This window comes from Coenobita brevimanus, chromosome 52, assembly GCF_032717465.1.
Source record: "Coenobita brevimanus isolate Jiangsu-jjx chromosome 52, ASM3271746v2, whole genome shotgun sequence".
Classification (NCBI taxonomy): domain Eukaryota; kingdom Metazoa; phylum Arthropoda; class Malacostraca; order Decapoda; family Coenobitidae; genus Coenobita; species Coenobita brevimanus.
Window position 1 is genome coordinate 6,645,312 of NC_137005.1, and position 12,500 is coordinate 6,657,811.

The 12,500-nt window shown below is 43.6% G+C and overlaps 1 protein-coding gene across 2 annotated transcripts in view; it reads left to right on the forward strand.

Moving 5' to 3' along the window:
* Pka-R1 (protein kinase, cAMP-dependent, regulatory subunit type 1) overlaps nucleotides 1-12,500 on the forward strand; it is a 194,568-nt gene that overhangs the window by 53,549 nt on the left and 128,519 nt on the right. Inside the window, exons 1-2 of one of the 2 annotated variants that reach the window (XM_080272983.1) lie at nucleotides 608-623; nucleotides 6,894-7,173. The exons of the other annotated variant lie outside the window; for it this stretch is intronic. Of the exons in view, the coding sequence (XP_080129109.1) occupies nucleotides 7,153-7,173 (21 nt within the window). The 5' untranslated portion in view covers nucleotides 608-623; nucleotides 6,894-7,152. Of the gene's footprint in view, nucleotides 1-607; nucleotides 624-6,893; nucleotides 7,174-12,500 lie in introns of those variants that run through there. 2 annotated transcript variants of the gene reach the window in all.

Below are 12,500 nucleotides of genomic sequence, written 5' to 3' on the forward strand. Positions count from 1 at the left end.
CCACTCAAGTTATGCTCTGTCACCCACTCAAGTTATGCTCTGTCACCCACTCAAGTTATGTTCAGCCACCCCCACTCAAGTTATGCTCAGCCACCCCCACTCAAGTTATGCTCAGCCACCCACTCAAGTTATGCTCAGCCACCCACTCAAGTTATGCTCTGTCACCCACTCAAGTTATGCTCAGCCTCCCACTCAAGTTATGTTCTGTCACCCACTCATGTTATGCTCAGCCACCCACTCAAGTTATGCTCAGCCACCCCCTCTCAAGTTATGCTCAGCCACCCACTCAAGTTATGCTCAGCCACCCACTCAAGTTATGCTCAGCCTCCCACTCAATTTATGCTTAAAAATGACTCAAGTTTCCTATCGTCGCCGCCTGTGACCTTATTCAGAACTAAGGGCTGGTGGCTTGGGCTGTGCTGGGGGAGAGAGGGGAGTGGGAAAGATAGAGAGCGTGGGGGGAGTGGAGGTGAAATAGGTAGGTTGGGAGAGAGAGAGAGAGAGAGAGAGAGAGAGAGAGAGAGAGAAATTCCGCGTTGGCACCCCCGACTGGCTTCATGGACCCGGTTACCACCTCTGTCGTTTCCCCCTCCCAGTCCTACGTTGGCGCCCTTGGAGGAGGTGTGGTTGGTTCGCTACTCCGTCCTTCCCGGGCTCTTCATCTCTCATCCTCATTCCTCCTAATCCTTCCGCGGCTTGACAGTGACAGAACATACCTAACCAGTCCTTGTAAAGATGGACATTGGAGTTCTGGAAAAGGGGACAATGTGTAGGAACGTTTCAACTCAGAGACAGTGTGGTGAAGTTAGTGCCCCTTCTTAAACCTCCTCCCCGGTACTCCTTCTCCTATTCTTTAGTGCCCCATAACCCTTCCGCAGCGTGACAGTGCTTGAATTTACGTGCCTAGTCCACGTGGAGATAGAAATTGGGGTTTGGGAAGGGGTGGCCATGTGTAGGAACGTTGTAGTCAGTGGATGAGGTGATTCCCCCTTCTTATATCTATGTGGGTGACCTCTTAGCCTCATGACCGTGCCTGGACTTACTACACCTGTCTATTTCTGGTGATGATTAGGCAGAGATAAGAGTTTTAGAAGAGATGGCAAAGTATAGGAACGTAGCATATATATCTCTGGGACACTGGGTGAAAACGAATTGTACCGTGACCCCACAAAGTTATATTAAAGAAAAAAATAATGAAAGTTTACGGTGGGTGAGGTGTGGGAACGTTTACCTTTGGGACCCAGAAAAGTACAACAATTCCTCGTTGTTATATATCCTTCCTTGACTTATAAATATAGTGACAGTGTTTGTTGATTTGGTTCAGTTTCGGTGACGTTATACGAGTTTGTGAAGTATGTATGAATGCAGTTTTGTTCAATTTTGGCGACGCTGTAAGAGTAAAAATAATATACGTGTTAATGTTTGCAGCTTTTTCCAATTCCGGTGACCTCATGCGATAAAGTGAAATCCGTGCATCAGGTTTGTGTGTGGGGGTGTGGGGAAGTGCGAGGTGAGGTTGGTTGGCTGGCCCTGTGTGCCCTTCCCGCCTGGTGCCTGGGTTGCTAGTTCAGTGGGTGTTGCACGCGCGCTTAGTTGGTGTTGAACTCGCAAGGTGGGAGGACGTCTCGCACCGTTCCTCTCCACATCACCTTCACGCTCCATCCAATGTGCTTACCTCTTGATAATGCTGCTTGACTTCCTCCCCCCGTTGTTTTGAAATGTTAGGTGTTCTTGTGAAAAATGGCTTTAAATATAAGTAGGCTAATCACACATGGAGAGACGTTGAGAGATAGTGCCTGACTTGTGCAAATCATTATGCCCAAGTGTTTTAAGCATTTCTCAAGAATGTGTGTCATCGTGGCTCAGTCACACTTCACTATATTCTTAACCACCATTCCCTTCCTTCTGTGGTTGTGCATTTATCGTCATTTTCCTATTGAAGGTTTTGCTGTCATAATTATTTGTACATTGACTCGTTATTATAATTATATTCGTTTTTATATTTCATCGTTGCCAACCATCGTCCTCGGTTTTGTAGTTCTTAACCACGATTCTTTTCTTTGGGAGTTTTCATTCAGTACTTTCTTCTGTCTTTAATTTCCTTGGCTACTCTTGCCTTCTTAACAGAGTCTCATCCTCTTCTTGACCCTTCCTTCTTACGGTTTTCTACGTGATTTTGATTTTTTCTTTATGTTTTTGTCCATATTTGTTATTTTATTCATGATTTCTTTTACTCAATTTTTTTTTTTTTTTATGGTTGTGTTAAGCGCACAGATGTTCTCGTGATTCCCTCTTTGTCCTTGAATCGCCATTTGTCTTTGATTTTTTTTCCTACGATTCTCTGTTTGCTTATGAATCTCTGTATCTGTCCTTTATTTTTGGAGCGTTTCCCTTTTTACTTGTGATTCTCTTTTGACACTCGATTCTTTTTTGCTCTTATGATCCTGTCTTTATTTTCAACCAGTTTCTGCATCCATTATTATTTGCAGTCATGTTTTTCCCTTATTACCTGTGATTCGCTTTTTGCTTTTGATTCTATTTTTTCTCATATAATCCTGTTTATTTTTTTTAGTCAGTCTCTGGATCAGTATTATTATTTTGGGCCCTGTTTTCCTCTCTACTTGTGATTCTTTAATAACCTTTTTTTTCCCCGGGATTCGTTGTGGGCATAGTAAGTCGTTTTGTATTATTTCCCTGTCTGTTGTATGTTATCATGTTGTTAGTTCATACCGATACTTTATGCAGACAGACAGACTAAAACGTAGCGGATATTAAGTACAGTTATGACTCCTCGCATCACCATGAAAATATCTGTTTCGAGTTGGTGGTGTTGGTGGTTGTGATGGTGGTGGCAGTGTGTTAGGTAGGTGGTGGTGATGGCTGTGGTGAGGTGGTGGTGAAGTTCCGTAGTGGTGGTGGTGGTGATGGCTGTGGTGAGGTGGTGGTGAAGTTCCGTAGTGGTGGTGGTGGTGGTGGTGAAGTTCCGTAGTGGTGGTGGTGGTGGTAGAGTTCCGTAGTGCAGGTGCTGGAGTTCCATGGTTGTGGTGGTGGAGCTCCGTGATGGTGGTGGTGGTGGTGGTCGGTGGTGGTGCATGTTTGAAGATGTTGTGGTGCTGGGAAGTCACGTATGACCTCCTTCCCTGAGTTACTTGAGACAGTGGGGTACCTCTTGCTCCCCCTCCTGCTGATGCTGAGGTGTACTGTGAGGCTGGGAGGTTGGAAGATGAGTGTGGGATGGTGCTTGGGAGGTTTGAAGTTGATTTTGGTGTGGTGCTTGGGAGGTTTGAAGTGAGGTTATGTGGTTGAAAGTTGATTGTAGTGGTTGGAAGTTGATTGTGGGAGTTGGAAGTTGATTGTTAGGGTTGGGGGTTGTTTGTTGGGGTTGGAAGTTGATTGTGAGGGATGGGAGTTGATTGTGAGGGTTGGGAGTTGAAGTGGAAGGTGATTAGGGTGGCGGTAATTGTGTGATACAAAACTGGTGACTTGTAGTGGGTGTGAGGCCATCTGTTGCGTGGAGGGGGAGTGCTGAGACTCAGGGAACGGGCAGCCTAGTCTGTGCTCAGAGTCGTGAACGTAAAATAATGTAGAGTTGTGATAAATGTGTAAATCCAGCGAGTTGAGATGTCTTTAATATGAGATGATGTGCAGAATGAATTAAGTAGCGGAGTTTGTGAGAAAGTTTTAATGTGGTAGGTGAGTGTTTTGTTGTGCTGGGCGGGGTCGAGAGAGAGAGAGAGAGAGAGAGAGAGAGAGAGAGAAAGTTTGTGGAGTGGCGCTGGATGGAAAGTTCTGGGATTGGCTTGATGAAGGATGAAGAGAGAGAGAGAGAGGAAGATAGGTAAGAAAAGGGTGAGGTGTGGAGTGGAGTGGAGTGGAATATCAAGTGGTTTTGGGAAGGTGAGAACTTGAGAACGCAGGTGGTGGTTCTTCCTTCTGTACACACACACACACACACACACACACACACACACACACACACACACACACACACACACACACACACACACACACACACACACACACACACACACACACACACACACACACACACACACACACACACCAGCAAGCAGTGCACGTAAGCCTCATTCCCAGTTCCTTCACAGTTCTTGCTTCCACTCTCAATAAAACTCCTCCACCCATTAGCTCCCTCCTTCTCCCTCACCGTAGCCCTGAGAGAGAGAGAGAGAGAGAGTAGAGGAAAGGTACTGTAGGTAGACAGGTTGGAATGAGAGGAGGGGTACAGGAGAGACAGGTAGAGTGTGTGTGTGTGTGTGTGTGTGTGTGTGTGTGTGTGTGAGAGAGAGAGAGAGAGAGAGAGAGAGGTGTACGTGACGCCACCTAAGCAGAATTTAATAAAGCTCACCTTGTCGGAAGCGTGATGTCACTTAACGCTCACCCGGTTATGAAGGGATCGTATATCGGGGGCGCTATTAAAATTTGGCTCTAAGGGCGTGTTTCCCTCGTCCGCTTAACCTCTTCAGCCTGGGGACGTGTTATTCATTTTATTCATGCCTTTTCCTGACGATTTTACTCAGCGTAGGACATTTTTCAAGCTGGAGGGGTTAGATGTTGGCGTCATTAACCCCTCCAGTACCAGATTCCCTTGTCAGAGCTGAGTGAAATCGTCTGGAGATAGCAAGATAACTATACGTCACCAAATTGAATGGGTTAACTGCACCACTACTTTCCTTCCTCAGCTGAAAAAAATCATCTGGGGAGGGTTAGAATAAAGTACAAAATATAGGGAAGTGGGTTGACGAAGATTTTCAAAAGCTTTCACTAAGAGAGGTTTGTCCTGGGGTGAAAAAGTCGTCGGGAGGTGAATATAATAAACAGAAATAAAACAGAAATAAACAGAAATACTTCGGCATAGATTTAGAGGTGAAAGGATTAAAAAAAAAAAAATGTTCGTCGGTAGGGTATGGTGTTGTCTGGTTGTGTGTGGAATTGTCTCTTCTTGTTCGGGTTATGGGAGCATCTTAACCCCTTTTAGTCCGATCGCCGCATTACCTCCGACAGCGAAATGGGACGGGGCCTATGTATTCGCCAGTGTCTGTGTTTGTGTGTCTGTGTACAAGATATCTCAGAAAGTGGTAATCGGATTTCAGTGAGATTTGGTGGATTGGTGGGCAGTGGGTCAGGGAAGAGTTTATTAGATATTGAGATGGATCCGGATTTGTATACAGGAATATGTTCTAAGTTTTATTGGCTTTGTCGGAGGTATGCGCTCTCTGGGTGCTTTCTAGTTTTCGATCTGTTCTTTGTACCACCAGGCCATTTTATTCAGCTTTTGAGAGAGAGATTTCTAGCTGGAGAGGTTGCCAGTAGATTATAGGCTTTGTTAATTTCTTTACTGAAGTTGAATAATATAGTGTGTAAGGTGCAAGAACAGACTGAAACAGGGTCATCGGGTTGAAGGAGCTGGAGTTTCATAAGTTTCACAAGGGTTGCAGTGTTTCTTTAGGTTGTTTATTATCGGTATTCTGGATCGTCGTCAAGTTGTTGGGCTCTCCTTATCAGTTATTTTTACATATGGGGAAGTAATATATATTTTTTTTTATGCCACTTCTGCATGTGACTAGATAATATTTTCATGTTTTTTTTTTTCTTTAATGATATTTTTGTGGACGTGAACAAGTACCGCAAAATATTAAAGTTTAGGATGGAGAGACACTGGGTGGTTTTTAGATAGCTCCGCACTTAAAAAGTTACCCGGCTGTATCTTATGTGTTGTGAGGACGGCTCTGTCTGCCGGTGTGGGCTTTGGTGTGGCCGTGGGAGTAGGAAATTAGGAGATGGTGTGGCATTGGGAGTAGGAAATGTATAGGCGATGATGTGGCAGTGGGAGAAGGAAATGTATAGGCGATGATGTGGCAGTGGGAGAAGGAAATGTATAGGCGATGATGTGGCAGTGGGAGAAGGAAATGTATAGGCGATGATGTGGCAGTGGGAGAAGGAAATGTATAGGCGATGATGTGGCCGTGGGAGTAGGAAAGTAATAGATGCTGTGGCAGTGGGAGCAGGAAATTAGGAGATGGTGTGGCAGTGGGAGTAGGAAATGTTTAGGCGATGATGTCGCCGTGGGAGTAGGAAAGTAATAGGAGATGGTGTGGCAGTGGGAGTAGGAAATTAGGAGATGGTGTGGCAGTGGGAGTAGGAAATTAGGAGATGGTGTGGCAGTGGGAGTAGGAAATTAGGAGATGGTGTGGCAGTGGGAGTAGGAAATGTACAATATAGCAGATGATGTGGCAGTGGGAGTAGGAAAGTAATAGATGGTGTGGCAGTGGGAGTAGGAAATTAGGAGATGGTGTGGCAGTGGGAGTTGGAAATTAATAGATGGTGTGGCAGTGGGAGGAGGAAATGAATAGATGGTGTGGCAATGGGAGTAGGAAATTAATAGATTGTGTGGCAGTGGGAGCAGGAAATTAAGTGATGGTGTGGCAGTGGGAACAGGAAGTAAATAGATGGGGTGGCAGAGGGAGTAGAAAATTAATAGATTGTGTGGCAGTGGGAGCAGGAAATTAATAGATGGTGTGGCAGTGGGAGTAGGAAATTCATAGGTGATGATGTGGCAGTGGGAGTAGGAAATTCATAGGTGATGTGGCAGTGGGAGAAGGAAATTATTAAGTGGTGTGGCAATAGGAAATTAAATAGGCGATGGTGTGGCCATGGGAGGAAGAAACTACTATATGTTGCAAGGTACATTTTCACGCCAACTGCACCGTCCCCACAACACATGAAAAATTGCCCGCCGAGGTCAAAGACGAGCGTTATATGTGGACCACCTTGCATTCCGCAAAGGCCAGGTGCAGGAAAGACCTCTGTCACTCTTAAAAAAAATAATAATTCCGATTGTTAATAATGCTAATGATTTTTTATTTTCTTTTTAGTGAATGGGTGAAGAGTGAACAGTGCCTTTCAGTTTGTGTACAATTGTGTGTTTATGTTGACAATCCTGTACAGACGTTAAACCCCCCTAAAAAAAAACACAAAAACATTATTACGAACCGCCAATATTGAAACACAGTCAGTAACGTCCTGAAGTGGAATATAAAAGAGACCATTGAGGTATTTTCGCCAGTGAAAGTGTGCTGTCTGAATTTCTTTTCCGAATTTCGTCCCCACATCGTCTTTCTGCCAGCAACAACCATGGGCAACTCCGACAACGAGGTGAGTATGAGAGAGAGAGAGAGAGAGAGAGAGAGAGAATGGGGGAGACGTGACTCGTATTATTTTTTTTTTAGTGTAACTACAGTGTATCTTTGTGTCTAGACTTAATGTGTGTGTGTGTGTGTGTGTGTGTGTGTGTGTGTGTGTGTGTGTGTGTGTGTGTGTGTGTATGTGTGTGTGTGTGTGTGTGTGTGTGTGTGTGTGTGTGTGTGTGTGTGTTCCTCGCTTCTTATATTCTACCTGTGTTGTGTTTGTCTCCCACGGCATATACCTAATCATAACACGGTACCTTAGCCTTGAGCCACCTCCTCCCCAGACCAGCTTGGGGCCTCACGGGGGTACGAACGAATTGCTGTTGCCTTTATCCCCCTGTTTACGATACGTGTGAGGTAATGAATAAAATCGTCTGGAAGTAGCCAATTATAAGGTTGAGACAGGTAAATTGTAGGTGAATGAAACCGTCTGAGAGGTGAATTACAGGTAAATGAAACGGTGTGGAGGTGAAGTAAACAGTAGCTGGGATCTGCAAGTTAGCCTGTAGAAAGATGAATAAAATCGTCCGGAAGTTGCTAAGTATAAGGTGAGACAGGTGAATTAGAGGTGAATGAAACCGTCTGGAGGTGAAATAAGTAGTGGTTGGAGTCTGCAGGGTAGTCTGTAGTTGAAAGAAATCGTCTTGTAGCTAATTATATCAAAAGCATTATTGAACGAGGTCGTGATAGATACAGCCTGAAATAGACTGTATACTAAGACTGTGACCTAGTTTGACCTCTGAGTTATCCTAGAGGTGAAGAATATCGTCTGGAGGAAGTATATAAAAAATAGTGAAAGAGGTTGTTTGCAGGATATGTTTTTTTTCTTTTTCTATCATAATTTCCTTTCTGTCTAAACTTTCTTGCGTCTCACTTCTCATTTCTCCTTATTCTCTCTCTCTCTCTCTCTCTCTCTCTCTCTCTCTCTCTCTCTCTCTCTCTCTCGTACGTTGTTTCTAGGTCTTTCCCTCTCCTCTTTGTCTGTTTGTCCTGGTCTTTGCCTCTGTTCTCTCTCTCTGTCTTTTTACCTGCCATTGTTCTGTCTCTTTTTTTCCTCTCTCTCTTCTGTGCTGCCTTTCTTCTTTATCTTTCATCTCTTTGTACATTTCTATAACTTCTTTGTCCTCTTCTGTGTTCTGACAGCGAGAATCTTTTTCCTGTCTCCTCTTCTTTGTTTCATATCTTGTCTCTTCTCTGTGTCGTATCATCCTCTGTCCTTCCTTTGTTCGGCCTTTCTCAACCCTGTGTCTTCGTATTTCTTTGTCCTTTTCTCTGTCATGATTACTGTATGGCATTTTTCATTTTTCATTTCCCACTGTTCTGAACTCTTTAAACAGAAAAAAAAGTAATTGCATATCACTTAGATGCAACAGCTTCCCGACAGCCTGAAAGGGTCAAAGTTGGGCCGAAATTGTTGTATCTTAGCAATAGATAAAATTTACTTGTATCTTAATAGACAAAATTTTAATAGATTGAGTATTTTCTTCCATGTCTCTTGTTTCATTGTGGATCTCTTTTCTGTTTTTCATATCTTTTTCTGTGTCGTGAACGTTCTCTGTGCCCTGTTTTATGTTTGATTGTGTTCTTTGCTGCGTCTGGTTTCTCCCTTTGTCTTTCCTGTCTTCTGTTTTTCCTGTTCCACGTTCCTTTTAATTTTTCTGTATCTTAATCGTCCTATGTACTCTATAAGCGGATTTTAGTGGTTTCTTGTATTCACCCTTTCTCTCGTTTTAGTGTGGGCTTTTCTACTGTTTTACATAATTACGTTCTCAGTAACTTTTCTGTGTCGTAATCGTCCTATGTACCCTATTTTATGTGTGTGTGTTTTTTTTTGTGGTTTCTGGTTTCTCCCTTTCTCTGTATTCTGTTTGATTTTGGACCTGTTTTCTGTCTCCAGTCCTGTGTACCATATTTTGTGTGTGTTTTTGTGGTTTCTGGTTTCTCCCCTTCTCTGTAGTCTGTTTGATTTTGGACCTGTTTTCTGTCTCTCCAGTGCTGCGTTCTTTGCCACAGCTTTATCCAGAACGCCCTTTGTATCCTGATATATGTGTGGCCACGTTCGCTCTTGTTTCTGACTTGATGCAGACGAGTCATCCTGTTTGGCCCCAGTGTTTTTTTCCATCTCTGTCTGAACCTACTTGTCACTATACCCTTTTCACTTTAACCTGGCCTAAAACTGCTGTCCTTCCATCTTGAGGGCTGAGTCATAGCATTAGATTATCGCTAGAATGTGGTGGTAATCACAGAGAAGTGCTGTGGAAAGGATGCCGAGCCACAGTATTGTCTTCTTCTGCCACCGACCGTCGTGAAATAAGCTGCAAAATGACAAATATCTGGGCCAAGTTAACGTGAAAGGATTATAGTTTTCGTCCTCTGTGTGTCCTCTGTGGATTTTGATCTGCCTCATCGTGGTCTGGTCGTTGTATTCTGGGGTCTTTATTCGTCTTTGGTCTTTTTCGTACCATTTTTCAGCTGCTGCTTCTTACTGGGGTCATTGTATAGCCCTTCTTTTTTCCTTTTCTATTTTTATCAAGACTTCGACCTTTGTGTGTGTGTGTGTGTGTGTGTGTGTGTGTGTGTGTGTGTGTGCGTGTGCGTGTGCGTGCGTGTGTTTTTGTCCCATTATTGTAATGCATATGTATGGGACTTCTTTCCTTCGTCATTTCCTAATTCCTACATATCTATCTATTTATCTATCTATATCATTCTATATGTCCGTCTATCTATCTATCTATTTATCTATCTGTGCCATGTTCTGTGTAAGAACATGGCGCAGATAGACAGATAGATAGATATAAATTTATTGTGTGGTTTCTTGAGTTACTCCTACCGCCGTCTTGAGGTGAAAGGGTATTCTGTTGACTAAGCGGATTTCCTTGTACTCATTCTTATTAAAGGTTTGTCTATTATCTTTCTCTCTCTCTCTCTCTCTCTCTCTCTCTCTCAAGCCCCATCCGCTGCGTAGTCACAACAATGCATCGCCCTCCTAATTTCTCTTTCTTCTTCATCACTTTGTCTTAATTTTCTTTTCTCTTTCTCTCTACCCATCTTAAGTCGTTTCCAAAGCCAGGCACAAACTTATTTATCCTCGTTTCTATTTCCTTTTTGTTTTCTTTCTTCTATCTTTATTCCTGTCTTTCTTTATATCTAGCTATCCATTCATTTATATATCTGTATTTATCTTTATCATCTATCTATTCATCCATCGATCTGTCTGTCTATACATCTATCCCTCAGAATAACAAGCTGTCTATCTATCTGTTTATCTGTGTCCCTCTGTATCTGTTTCTGTATGTCTGTCTCTCTTATCTATAACTGTCTGTGCATCCATCCATCTATCCGTCTGTCAGTCCATCCATCACTATCTATCTGTCTGTCTATCTCTGTCCGTCTATCTATCCCGCTCTCTGACCCGTCCACTGCGTAGTTCCCCCAAGCAGGCACCCGCGGGACATTCCCCCCCCCCCCACAAGCCTCCTCAACCCCACCTCCACCCCCCAAACCCCCCACCCCCTCCATCACAGCCCCCTCCACCTCTCCACTTCCACCCACCCTATCCACCTCCTCCTCCTCCTCCTCTTATTTTCATCCCTCTCTACCCCCTCCCCTTCCCTCCACATTTCTCTCTTCCCTCCCCCCTCCCTTTCACCTCTCCCTCCCTCCCTCCCTTCCCCGTCCTTCCACCTACAGATAAATTTCCCCGACCAGTGATGGAGGGAGGCGTTGGCCTGAGGGAGAGAAAGAGAGAGAGAGAGAGAGAGAGAGAGAGTAATGTAATTTTTGGAGGGTAAAAAACACGGAGCTTTGCACACAGAGTGAGAGAGAGAGAGAGAGGCTGTAGTCATGCCGAATGGAGAGGGAGGGGTGAGGAGAGAGAGTGGAGAAAGGAGGAGAGGGAGGAGAGGAAGAGAGGTAGAAAAAGAGAAAAAGAGAGGAGCATTTGTCAGGAGCAAGGGAGAGGATGGAGAGAGTGAGGTGAAAGAAGGACTGTGGAGAAAGGAGGAGGAGAGACGCAGAGCTAGAGATAAAAGAGAGGAATGCTTGAGAGAGAGAGAGAGAGAGAGAGAGAGAGAGAGAGAGAGAGAGAGGTTATGACGTAGGGTACCGCGCACAGCACTCAGCGTTTGCGGGACTCATCAATGACTTCTTTGTAGCCCACCTCGGCCCCCCCCCCTCTCTCTCTCTCTCATACATTTATAATTATCTGTATCCGTCTATTTATCTATCTGTATTCGTCTCTATCTATCTATCTGTCTATAACCCCCATCCCCCCACGGTACAACTTCCTTCCCCCCCTTCAATTACCCATTCTCTCCAGTCCACTCACGTACCTCCCACTTGCACAACAATTTTACTCATTTTTTGGACTGTTTTTATTCTCAAATTTATCATATGAAGAATAATTATAACCTTGACAGTGCAGAGTTTCATGGTAATAATTTTTGGTGATATTTTTTGGTGATAATTTTCGATGACAAATTTTTGGTGATAATTTTCGGGGATAAATTTTTGGAGATATATTTTTGGTGATAATTTTTTGGTGATAAATTTTTGGTGATAATTTTTGGCGATAATTTTCGGTGATATATTTTTGGTGATACATTTTTTGTGATAAATTTTTGGTGATATTTTTCGAGGATATTTTTGGTGATACTTTTCGGTGATAAATTTGTGGTGATAATTATCGGTGATAATTTTCTGTGATAAATTTTCGGTGATAAATTTTTAGTGATAAATTTTCGGGGATAATTTTCGGGGATAATTTTTTGGTGATAATTTTTTGGTGATAATTTTCGGTAATAAATTTTCGATAATAATTTTTGGTGATAATTTTTTTTGGCCCCGGTGAGTAATTTTTATTCGTTCACCTTTAACTTGAGGGAGATTTTCGTCGTTTTCCAGCCTCTTTCGCGTCCCTGTTTGAAGTGTGTGTGACAGCTCGGTGGCGTTGCGTTGAGTGAATTATTTGTGTGAGGTGAAGCCAGAGTGGTGAGGTTAAATACTGCACTACACTACACTACACTACGAAACACTACATTACGCTGCGCTTCACTACACTACACTACACTAAACTACACTACACTACACTACACTACACTACACTACACACTACACTACACTACACTACACAAGACACCCCACCCCATGTCAGGTGCATTTCCGTCACTGCACTACACTACTCCACACCTCACTACACTACACTGCACCACCACAAAACATGCATTCCCTCCACCACACCACCTCCATTCCCTCAACCACAAAAGACATCACTCAGCAGCATACCCCAGCCACATC